Source organism: Embiotoca jacksoni, unplaced genomic scaffold (assembly GCF_022577435.1).
Source record: "Embiotoca jacksoni isolate LCO1_2020_lvr unplaced genomic scaffold, fEmbJac1.0.p SCAF_7, whole genome shotgun sequence".
NCBI classification, from domain to species: Eukaryota; Metazoa; Chordata; class Actinopteri; family Embiotocidae; genus Embiotoca; species Embiotoca jacksoni.
Genome location: NW_027185425.1, coordinates 862,708 through 875,726, shown reverse-complemented (window position 1 = coordinate 875,726; position 13,019 = coordinate 862,708). Strand labels below are relative to the sequence as shown.

At 43.9% G+C, this 13,019-nt stretch overlaps 1 protein-coding gene across 1 annotated transcript in view; it reads left to right on the top strand.

Moving 5' to 3' along the window:
* Positions 1–13,019, top strand: part of macf1a (microtubule actin crosslinking factor 1a) — a 228,905-nt gene that overhangs the window by 190,066 nt on the left and 25,820 nt on the right. The window contains 7 exon segments of the mRNA XM_069176154.1: positions 6,364–6,525; positions 6,856–7,026; positions 8,311–8,477; positions 9,638–9,797; positions 10,257–10,583; positions 10,862–10,946; positions 11,728–11,954. Coding sequence (XP_069032255.1) covers positions 6,364–6,525; positions 6,856–7,026; positions 8,311–8,477; positions 9,638–9,797; positions 10,257–10,583; positions 10,862–10,946; positions 11,728–11,954 — 1,299 coding nt within the window.

Sequence of the window (13,019 nt, the reverse complement as noted above, 5' to 3'; positions counted from 1 at the left end):
TCATACATTTGTGTTTTGATTGATGTGATAATTCGGGTTCTGAACGTCCGCCTGCGGGACAAACCTGCGAGAGGCGGAGAGGGAGGGCGGGCGGCATAATCAGGTGCAAAGAAAAGCATGAAAGCAGAAACAGGAAGACATTGATCTCCCAATGGAGCTGAAAGTAGTTGCGTTTTAAAATGGAAAAAAAAGTGCACCAAATATTTCAAGCGTTTTTGGGGGATTTTACGTGTGTGTTCCTGCTCCTTCATCACACCTCCTCCTCCTCCTCTCTGTTAGTGATACCAACAAAAGTCTTTAAAACGGCAGAGCAGTAAAAATCCTGAGATATTTTTCAAGAGAACAATGTTTGACTCTGTGTCTCTATGTCTCAGGGAGTTTATTAACAGCAAAAATAAGGAAAGAACAAACAGTAATCCTGTGAAGAAAGGAAAAAGGATTTTCAAGAAATCACACACTCAAAAGCGGAAAAAAATAATTGCTGGTGGAACAATAAAGCAGAAAAAGGGGGATCAAGCCAACCTGTGTTGCTACGCGGCCCACATTTGCATGAGATTTGGATGTGTTTGTTGTCGTTCAAACGAGGGCGCTGCTTTCAAATGAGATTTAACCTTTTAACCCTTCTCATCCTCATGTCGGAGACTCACTCGCAGCGCAGAACCTGTTTGTCTCCCTTTTGAGGTTAGTTTTGGAAACAGACTTCTTCCCCTTCCTCCCTCCCCGTCCGTCAGTCCTCGTTGCATTAAAGGAGAAAGGAGCGAGCGAGGAAGGACAAGGGTTGAAAGACAGGAAGAGAGACGAGGGCAGAGGCAGGAAGACGGGGAGGGAGGAAAGTGAGCGAGAGCAGAGGCTGTTACCGGCTGCCATGTTACTGTCAGGAGAACCACTTTACTTTGCCCCGAATATTCAGGGTGATCATTTTTTTCCTTCTGCTTTTATGCTCATGGATCACCGTCTCTTTCTTCTGCCCGTCTGTTTTCTTCTCTTCAGTCCAGCGGTGGCGTGAGTGCAGCCTCAGAAGTAACACTCAGACAAGATGTTTTTGACAGACAGATCACATACTTATGGAAATCAGTTATTAAGGGAGAGGAAAGATGAAAGGAGCCTCGAAAACAAGTTGGAAAACTTCCTGTACGCTTCCAGATTTCTGTTTCCTATCAAGTTCCCTTTTTTCTTATTGTTCTTATCTTCTTGCAGCAGCAGTTAATGGAAAGCTGCACTGTTTCTTCGTGTTCTCGTCAGTGATGCTCTGACATGTTGCTCATCCGTCCTGGAGGGATGTTTTGGACATATGCCATCGTCTCCTGAGCCGTATTAGCTCGGCAAGTGACAGCTACATTTTCATGGACAAAATATACACAGGAAACTTTTCTTTAAAAAAATAAATAAAAGCAAGCACCTTTATGTACTTGTGGTGTACTCACAGTGAGGTTTTAGTTCTCCAGACTTGAGCCCAGTGAGGAGATTTCCGAGACTTTTAGGATCATGAGTTTAACAGGCCTCAGCGGTACCCTGTCTGCATGCGTGTTGTTGTTTAACGGTCACATGTGGTTTCAGAGGCGTGCTCAAGAGTTAAAGCTGATTTTGATCCGTGACAAAAACTGTTGCTCTCTGGTTTGAGAGCCTGTTGTCTTCATGGATGCCCCTAAAAACATAGCAATCAGAATCCGACTGTTAATGACGGGGTTGTACGGAAACAATTTTTTTTTTGTTTTATTATTTCACACGAGATATTTCTTCTTCCTGTTTTTGTCTTTTCTCTTCTCATTGATTTTAAGTGGGTGTGGCTCAGTTGGAAAAAGATGCCACACACCAACACAGTATCAGGGAAAGACACGTTGGTCCACTGCAGCAAAGCGTGAGATAGCCACGTTTTGGGCTGTCTAGGCGTGAAAGTTACACGTTTTGTAAGTGTGAAACTTACACGCATGTAAATGTCATGTGACACGGGATCATTGTGATCATTAGTCACAGACTGCCATGCGGGACGATGAGGTTCTTGAGCTTCTTGAATTTTCATTTTGTTTGTAAACCCCAACCACATTTATTTTTCCTCTAACCCCAACCATGTGCTTATTTAGTCATCCCAACCACATGTTAATGCTTAAAGTTTAATTTTCTTGTAAATCACATGGCTGTAAGCATGCAGCAGGTTTCCTTTTCATCCACTACAGGAAAACGTGTAACATTCACGCCTAGACAGCGCAAACTGTGTCTATTTCATGTTTTACTGAAGTGGACCGGCGTCTCTATTCCACTCTTTACCTTGATACACACATTTGAGTCAAAATGTGATCAAACCCCTCCCCCACAGTCCCAACGAATCAGAGGAGCTGAGTTTTTGATTGTTAGACTTCTAATACATCATATTTTAAGGTTGTTTTTTTTATACTTATTTAGTCAAATATTTATTGGTCGGGAGAAAAACGTAGCCCCTTGTCTATTTAAATGAGTTGAGTTGCACGTTTTTGCTCATCTGTAGCTCCATTCACTCGTTTTTATTACTCCAGTCACATGTTTTTGAATGATGCTCTTATCAAACTGTCAGCGTCAATCTGATTTAATCACAAACCACAGAAGTGAGACAATCTGAGATTTGTGAGTGCTTGAAAACTGCTGCATTTGTTTGACAGACGTGACAAATGTTTGTCAATCCTTTTCCGAGCTTTTTACTTCACTCTTAAACTGCTGCCTGTTTTAAGCAGGCTCCTCATTACGAACGGTATTTAGCCAGTACCACATTCATCCCAGTGCTTTTTTATCGCCTGTCCGCGCTGCACTGCGGCTGAAGTGAGAAAGTCAGTGTGGGTTTGAGGTCCAGCTGGAGAGATTGAGTAGGAAGACGGGAAGGACGGGGGCAGCTGTGGTGGGAGGAGGAGAGGTAGAGGGATGAGTGATGCCACGACGGGAGGAATAGGAGGAGAGAAGGCAGGATGACGGTGATGTGTGGTGAGGATAATTAACTCGGCTTGGTTAAGTGTGTGTGTGTGTGTGTGTGTGTGTGTGTGTGTGTGTGTGTGTGTGTGTGTGTGTGTGTGTGTGTTTTTTTGCTGTGTGCTGGCTGAGGCAGGGAAGAATGACAAGTATGCGGGACATTTTCCAGAGCTCTGGTTTAGTGGATTCAACCACTCTGAGCTGGCGAGGGAGAGAAAGAGCAGAGAGGGCGGCTGAAATAGAGACAAGCAGGAAAAAAAAGAAAAGAGAACGCAGACAGAAGAGGAAGAGGAGGGGGGATGGACAGAAATGTAAGCGCACACAACCTATAACACATCTATATACATCCCAGTGTGTGTGTACTTTCCCTGTTTTTTTTGTTTTTCCTTTTCTGCTCCCCTTTATGTCGGACACACACACACACACACACACACACACACACACACACACACACACACACACTCACAGAGCAGGATAAGGCGCAGGGTGGAGTGGGTCACGGCTGTAGTCATTGTTGTTCTGCACCGACAGACTTCCTGTTTCAGACAGCTATGACGCCCGTCACCACAACACAGCTGTGTCCAAACTGGACAGGAACACACACACACACACACACACACACACACACACACACACACACACACACACACACACACACACACAAACTGCCCATTCATATTTCATCATGCACACACATTCACACCTGTAGAACGCTTTGTCATGTCTGCACACACTGATAATTATGCGCATTGATTTGCACTTCTGCACCACACAAGACACAGAGAAGCACACACACACACACACACACACACACACACACACACACACACACACACACACACACAAGCATTGGCACAGAGAAGCTGCAGTTTGATGCCATATTTAAACCAGATGAGCAGAAACCTGTAAAGCTTTTGATTATGACCCACAGCAGAGACTCAGAAACACTCAACAACCTGCAAGTCTGTAAAGGTTCTCAGCACTGGCTTAACAACTCAACTGAATAAGCTCTGAGTAGTACTGAAGGAAAAATCAAACATGCTTCTTTTTTTTTTATTATGCAGCAAAGAAAACAGTTTTGAGAGCATATTTCTCATCCTGCCATAAAAAAAAAAAAAAAAAAAAAAAAAAAATCTAGTTTTTGAGTTAAAATAGATGAACTGAGCATGAAATGATTTGCATTGCAAATAAATTCGCTCGTACAGTTTTGTCAGTTTTGGTCACAGAATTCATCATTTGTGGTGAAACGAAATGAAGTTTAACACTCGTGTACAGATGACAGACCACCAGACTGTCAGCTGACTGCTTGTTGAGGGTTGTTGTCCTGATTTGATAGAACATAGATTCACTCTTGACATCAATATGTGTTTTAACACTTTTTCAGATGTTTCATTCTTGTATTTGACACAATTATCTGCAGTAGATTGTTGTTTTAGTATCAACACCCACAACTGGAAGCTCTCAGCCATCTGGAACCCAAACCTTCATTTTCACGTTGTCCCTCTTCTTCTCTGTAAATGCCTCCCCCCTGTCTCTGTCAGGGTTGTCACACCAGATATTTTCCCGCAGGCCTTGAATTTACCACTGTGTGTGTGTGTGTGTGTGTGTGTGTGTGTGTGTGTGTGCGCGCGCGCTGGATGTGCACATCTGGTTAAGCGTGTGTCTGTATGTGTGGCCGTTGAGGTTTTGGCTGCTGCAGCATCACACACCACCATTAGACCTAACTCTCCCTCTCTGTGGGCTTTTTTCTAAATGTCAGGACGTTTTCATGACAGCGACCCACCCCTCGCCCCTCAACCCTCCCTCCTCATCATCTCACCGCATTATGGCCACAGTCCCCCATCTGATGGGATTTCATCCCAGAAAGCAGCAAATGTGAAGATTTTCTTCATGGTGGATCACAGTGTTCCCATCGGCCGGGGCGTTGGTGGGATAGCGTGAAATTGTGAAACTTGTTTTGTGGATTTGGCTGTAAATTCTTGGATACAACAGGATGGTTAACAGGAATTTTAGGAGAACGTTTCTCTTTTTTTATGGCATTAGCTGTTTGGTTTTGGGCTGTTATTTTTTTCGACCAACTTGACTGAAAACCAAAGTATTTATTCTCTTAAAAAACAACAGGTTAGCGAAGTTTTTCAAATTATGAAATGTAAGGTTGAAACTACTGAAAACAGAAGTCACGATGGTTATCACAGGGTGGCTATGGTCTTTTAAATTACATTCAGGACTGTACTGTATTGTTTTAGGGCTGCATTGAATGATTATCTTTACTGAATTAATCCCTCAAGCGATTAATTAATACTTTTGGTCAATAAAATGTCTGCACCACTTCCATAAACCAAGTAATAACATTAAATTGCTTCTTTTGACCAAATATCATGTAAAAAAAAAAAAAAAATCCATATTTTTTTCAGTTTATAATGGTAAAAAACAGAAAAGCAGCAATTCATAAAAAAATTAAAAAAAATGTATATTAAATTACAGATAAATACATTTGTAGATGAATTCCCTGCATCTGTAAGTATGTTTTTGAATGGAAATACAGTTTAGTCTGATTCTCTTAATTGCTCGGGACCGTTTGGGAATACCCCCATCGAACTGAAAGGGGGCCTGGGACCGGTGTTTGAACACCGCTGCTGGATGTATTCGGTTACAGTTGTGGCACAGTTTTACTACGAGAGAGGAGACGTTGTTGGCTGTCGTTCAGTCTTTTCCAGCCAGGGAAGTGAAGTCTGGTTGTCTTTAGTGTCGGGTGGCTGCCTCTATTGTCATCACAAGATGGCTCCGGCCTTGCGCTGTAATACGTATGTGTGTGTGTGTGTGTGTGTGTGTGTGAGTAATGTGGCCAGACAGGCGAAGTTGTGTATTTTTTTTTTCCTTTTTAATACCTCTGTGTGTGTGTGTGTGTGTGTGTGTGTGTGTGTGTGTGTGTGTGTGTGTGTGTGTGTGTGTGTGTGTGTGTGTGTGTGAATTTGGGTGCAGGTTGTGTGCACCCACACATGCTCCAGTGTGTGTGTGTGTGTGTTGTCGACTCAGCCTTTTCCAGCCAGCCCCTTACTCGTCTAAACCTCTAATCCCCGTAATCCCCCCCTGTAACCCCCACCCTCCTCTTTTTTCTCCACCCTCGTTTTTCCACGTCCCTTCCTGTCTCCCACTCCTCTCTTATCTCTGCACATCCCTCCGTCTGTCTGTCATTTCCTAACATCCAGCCGCTTCTATATGTGGCTCCATAAATGTGGGACAGTCCACCTTACAATTGTTGCCACGCAGATCGAATGTGTTGTGTGTATTTCTGTCTGCCAACCTTGTGTGTGTGTGTGTGTGTGTGTGTGTGTGTGTGTGTGTGTATTAAAATAAACATCTTAAACATACTTGTTGTCACTCGTCAGTCAGTTAACGCCGTCCGTCCTCTGGTTCTTCTCCTCTCAGGCCGTGGAGAGAGAGCAGGTGGACAGCATTCAGCCGAAGCTGCAGCACGTCAACGCGGTGGGTCAGGGTCTGATCCAGAGCGCCGCCAAACACACCGACACGCAGGCGCTGGAGCACGACCTGGAGAGCACCAACCTCAGGTGGAACTCCCTCAACAAGCGGGTACGACTGCCGGGAGATCCGACGATATTTAAAGCCATCAGCAGGAGGTTAAACGTGTCATGACGTTTTACTTCAAGTTCCACTTTCCGCCTGGAAATTTGCACATTTTTTGCATTGGTGGCTTTTATGACAGCTATTATGCCATATATATATCAGGAATTAAAATAATTATTAATGGCACTTCATTTTGAGATATTAGAGGGTGATGCAGCAGTTGTTTTTGTTGTTGTATATGTATATAATAGATATATAATCACTTACATTAGAATACATTTATCTAACATATGTAATCTTTGTCTTCCTTCTCACGACAATCTCTCCTCTCCTCAGGTCGCAGAGCGGATCGCCCAGCTGCAGGAGGCCCTGTTGCATTGTGGGAAGTTCCAGGATGCTCTAGAGCCTCTGCTTAGCTGGCTGAGCGATACCGAGGAGCTGGTGGCCAATCAGAAGCCTCCGTCTGCCGAGTACCGCGTGGTCAAGGCCCAGATCCAAGAGCAGAAGGTACGAAAGAGGAGGATGTCAAATAAAAGTGGCGAAATAAAATGCACCAGAACAGAACTGAGAAATGTAACCCGTCAAGCAGCAAAAGTGGTTTTCTTCGGGTCATCGAGTTCGCATTTGATGAGAAGTGTTTTTCCGTTTCTGGGATTTGAAGAGGTGATCAGTAAACAAAGTCGTCTGAGCTCTTTCCTTCAAATCCTCCCTTTCTTTCTTTGAAGTATCCTGCCAGCCTTTCTGTATAAATTATAGTGGATTTGAATTTTCACTTTTCTTTTTCTAGATTAATTATTATTCAAACCATAATATGAAAAACAACTCTTTACCAAACTGGTTTGATTGGTTGATATTCACACGTCCTCAGTGTCCTTCAACCACAAACAACCACAGATAGATATTTGAATGACAAACACACACAAACAGTCAATGATCCGTCTGCCTGGCATCCACACGGCCCCAGTTGACCGTCTGCCAGTCAAGACTGGCATGAAAACAAACACACACATGCACGGTGGGTTTGTATTGTTTTCAGAGACACACACACACACACACACTTTTCCTTGTTTATCCAGCATACATTTCCTGTCTTTGTGCACATAAGAGCACCGTAGTTTCACCCAGCGATCAATCACGCGTGTTTACATCCGTGACGGAGGCTGGTGTCACAGTTTGACCGATAAACAGAAGCGATAGTGCGCTTCATGGGCTGAACCGAGCTGTTCGGACCCCATCGGAGCAGAGAGATGCTTCAGTCTGAGCAATTTTTTCAAAGATATCAACTAACCTGAGTCCTTTTGATGACACATTTGAGTTTTACAGACGACTTCTCTCCAATACAATTCTGGAAATCATTTTGTAAATTAAGTATCGATTTTAGTAAAGAAATGAATTAAAAACATCTCTAGTTCTCCTCAAACCAGAAGAAACTCTCCCCTGTAGTTCAGGTATTTTGTGCCTCAGACACAAATTTGCAGATTTACTTCAGCTGAGTTGTTTTGCTGAAGAACATTTTGTGTTAGTTTTAGTCACAAGTGTAAACACTTTGTCCTTTTATGGACACATGGAGGGATTTGTTTTTAAATTAGGTCGCGTCATCAGGTGCACCCACATAAACTAATGCAGTCTAATACAGAAGACCAGCTTCATTGTTATGTTTTGTGTCTCCCGGCAGTATTTCTGTTATTTTGTCCACACTGGAAACGTCTCACGTCTAAAAAGAAATTCTGTGAAGAAGTCCCTCTTTTAAATGATTTGTGCCGATCTAAAAAGTGGATTTCTGTCCTTCAGCTGCTCCAGAGACTGTTGGACGACCGCAGGCCGACGGTGGAGATGATCCGCGCCGAGGGAGAGAGGATCGCAGCCACAGCCGACACTCAGGACCGAGAGAAGATCCAGACCCAGCTACAGATTCTGGCGGAGAGATGGTCCGACCTGCTGGACAAGGCCAGCGCCAGGTGAGTCCTCCCTGCGGCACAGGTAGCCTGAAGTGTAGCAAGAAGAAGCGGTTTGAGCTGTGATGTTGGCCAATCATTCACCACTCGGACGCTTCCTGGAGCAAATCTTTAAATCTCCGCCAGCTTGAATTTGATCTCTGACTTTCCTGTGGGGGATAAAAGAAAGAAGAAAACTTTCACTTGCCTCGAGGTACCATCAAAATGTTTCCACACTGTTCCTGTTGTGCATCTGTGCAAGGGGAGAAATCACTTCAGTTAAAAAGTACTCCAAGTTATTTCAACATCAGCACCGGAGTTACACATAGTTTTTGTGACCACTGGTTCTAAACATTTGCAATTTGACTACGGACCTGAAACTTAAGCAGAGAGCACAATGTCTCCATTGTCTCCAGAAAGCCTGCGGCAAAGAATCAGCGAGCTGCACGGCGTCTTTTCAGTGTAATTTCCATTTCAAGAGGGGCAGAACGTCACTGTTGAAAAACCCAAGAGTGCAACCGGGTGGGTTTTCTTTGACAGTCGCTGGGTTTTGCACCATGAATTCGTCCCCCAGGGTCTGACTGTCAACACCGAGTTCTACTGTGACGTTCTGAGGGAAAAGCATTCGCTGCAAACCACCTAAGCTGTGGCACGATACTACTCACTGGATTTGGCACAGTCATGCCTGACGATGACATAAGAGCGTCTGTCATGTCTCTGGAATTTATTACACGGTCTCCTATGGACGCATGTACACACACACACACACACACACACACACACACACACACACACACACACACACACACACACACACACACTTCTGCTCTCTGTCCCTACACACTAAGCTTTTATTGACACTGATACACACTCATATATATACACACACACACACACACACGAAACAAGGTTTTCTCATCACTTTGCAAAGCTGTCCTCTGTCTCTAACACACAACGATAATCAACTTTATCGCTTCATGAAATACTTTGAAATGGATTTTTGTATTATAAGAAATTCTTGAACATTTAATGACCAAAAAATAGAACAGCTGTGTGACAGAAAGTCAGGTCCATATCTGGCAATGACGCATGCAAAAACGGTAAATGCAATAAAATACCAATAGAGGTACTCCTCCTCCTCTTCATCTATCCCCCCCCTACCCCCTTCCCCTCTCGTCCCTCAGGCAGCGGCAGTTGGAGGAGCTGCAGGTTTTGGCTCTCCAGTTCCACGAAGCCCTGGAGCCGCTGGGCGAATGGCTGAGCGCCACCGAGAGACGCCTGAGCTCCGCTGAGCCGATGGGAACGCAGACGGCCAAGATCACCCAACAGATCATCAAGCACAAGGTACCGTTTGGCTCCGTGTTCACAGAGACCCGACCTGGCGAGGTGCTCACTGACTTGCTTTCAAATGAAGTTGGGGTTACAGATTTGAAACCAAACATCCTTCCTGCGATTGTTAAAATCGCTCCTTATCTTCAAAGGTGAAGAATAAGAACCGCAAAGCTCTAATTTACAACACAACCATGACCTCCTACAAGTTCATTTTCTTGCCGACTTTTTATTTTTCATCTCAGTTGTGTCAAGTCGTTTTAAGTTCTTTAAGTTTCACTCATCTTTTGATGTTTATAATTTCTTTTCAATCTATGATTTGTCATCTCCATGTTGACGTTTTGAGTTCATCCATCTGCTTTCTGTTGTTTTTTCTTTTTTTTTTTTCTCACTACCCATCACATCTACACCCACACACACACAACACACACACACACACACACACACACACACACACACACACACACTTCCCAGGCGTTCCACGAGGATGTGTCCTCCCGAGAAGCCGAGGTTGACATCCTTGAGTCCCTCAGCCAATCGCTGACCCCGCTCAGCTGCGCGGCCGACCGCGGTTGGCTGGGCGAGCGGGTGGGGGCGTTGAGGTCGGGTCACTCGGACCTCACCGACTGGTGCTCCAGGCGGGCCGGCCTGCTGGAGCAGGCGCTGGCCAACGCTCAGCTGTTTGGGGAGGAGGAGGTGGAGGTGCTGAACTGGCTGGCGGAGGTGGCTCAGAGGCTGACTCAGGTCTCCGTCCAGAGCTATCAGCACCAGCAGCTGGCCGAGCAGCACAAACACACGCTGGTACGACTTCATGAACCCACCGAGGGCCGACCGGAGTACTCACCTCATCAGACAAGACAGCTCTGACTAACTTTGTTTTTAGAAAGAAATATTCTGATATGATGTCTGTAGTGCAGAAATATGAAGCAAAACATTTGGGGCATTAAGAAAAACTATTTATACACAAATTCTCTGAAAAATATTCCCCATGTAGTTACAATGGAGTTTTTGTTGCACATAGGACAAATATTTTTTCATCTTTTCAGTGTTAAAACTCACTTTTTTTAATCTTCCCTCAGTCGCTGAATGAAGAGATCTTGAGCAGGAAGAAAACCGTGGACCAGGCCATCAAGAACGGACAAGCTTTACTTAAACAGACCACAGGTAAACTCCTACTTCTGCTTGAAGCTCGAAGGTGTCAACATCTTTTATATATTTTGATGTTCAGCTTCTTAAATAAAGTTTGTATATTAATTCTACCAAAGGGATAAACACACTCTCAAAAACACATGTTTTCTGTGTCTTTGGTGAAGTTCCCTCAGTGTTTCTACAGATACAGACTTACTGAGAGAAACACACAAGACGCTTGTTTTCTTTGCGGACTCGCATCCAAACCACACATTTTTAGATCAGCGCCGAACCACACTGTAACATCTGGTTTGTGTTTCTCTTCGTGTATCATAATATTAGCCGTGCTGACTGCTAAGCACTATTAGCATGCTGATTGTTGGTCAACCCATGACTGCACAGTGTGTGTGTGTGTGTGTGTGTGTGTGTGTGTGTGTGTGTGTGTATGTGTGTGTGTGTGTGTGCGCGTGTCATATTGCCATGGTTAGAGAAATGTTGTGGCCGTGAGACGTTCGCCAAGCTGTCGAACCGCGGATGTTGAGAGATTTTACAGAATATGTTTGCAACGCCTGAATTTTATGAGATAATATCAGGATTAATGTTAAAAAAATTGCTATGCAGACGACTACTGAAACAACTAAACAAGGAGTTAGGTTTGCGAATATGTTCCAATATGTCACAATAAGGAAAACATTGTAAAACTATTTATACTACTGTTTTGTGAAACTAAAATGGAGAAATTGAACAAGTAGAAACAGGCTTCTTTTTTCTTTCTTTTTTTTTTTTTTTTAACTCTGACCCGCATGTCCTCCTGCAGGTGAGGAAGTTCTCCTGATCCAGGAGAAGCTGGACGGCATCAAGTCTCGCTACGCCGAGATGACGGCCGGCAGCAGCAAGGCCCTCCGCACGCTGGAGCAGGCCCTGCAGCTGGCCACGCGATTCGCCAGCGCCCACGACAACGTCAACCAGTGGCTGGACGGCGTGGAGGCGGAGCTGAACAACGTGGAGCCCGACGCCGCGCAGGCCTACCAGGAGAGACAGAAGGTGGGAGTCGGTGGATTTAACCCGCGTCCATCTCAGAAAACACTTTTTGGCTGACGAAAATAGACTTGCAGATTAATATCTATTCATTAATGTTATTTTGTACGTTGTAAACCATTTCAGTTCTCTACTAATTCAATTTCAATTTAGTCCACTTTTAATTGTATCGCGCCAAATCACAACTCGGGTTATTTCAGGGCACTCAAAATAGTAAAGTCGTTACAGCAGAACTTAGCATTATAAAAAGAAATCCAACAATTCAACAATTCCCACGTGAGCAACAGCTGCGAGGAAAAACTCCCCTTTAACAGGAGGAAAAACCTCCGACAGTGGGAAGGAAAACCTCCCCTTTAACAGGAAGAAACCTTCGACAGAACCAGGCTCAGAGGTCGCCGGCCATCTGACTCGACCGGTTGAAGTGAGGGGAAACCATGGAGAGAAAAAAAACAGCAAGGAAAATGATCTGGAAACTGAAACGAGCAGAAGTGTTTGTGCCTCTGAAATGCAGCATTTAAACACTCGGGCCATTGAAGGCAGTTTAAGTCAAGCTGTTAAATTACAGTCATTTGTCACGATGATATATATATATAGATATATCTGTATGTTCCAGTATTTCACATCAGACTCATTGCCTCCTGGTCTATTAGTATCTCTGGCAGTGAGTCACTGTGAGCATCAGACTCTGAATCTATCCATCACATACCTTCTAAACTCTTTCACTGTTTTTTATAAAAAAAAAAAGTTGTTCTAACTTTTTTTTTTTTAATTGTCTAGGATGCAGTTCTTCTGCATTTTTTTCACCTGCTTTACAAAAATGATTGATTTGGAAACTTACAGTATATAATGTGAACCAAGGCATCTGACTAACACCTCCAGAAAACGTATATCACCCAGGTTTTTAAATATGGTTTTTCAAGTTTTTTTTCCCCCAAATTTGTTGAAAAGCTCATTTCATGACAGCTCCTGTCTGTAATGACATTTTCATTCTTTCCAATATCAACCCACCCGCTGCTGAGTTACCATAGAAACATTGATTTCTGGAAACTCAATTACAGTTTGTAAAAGCTA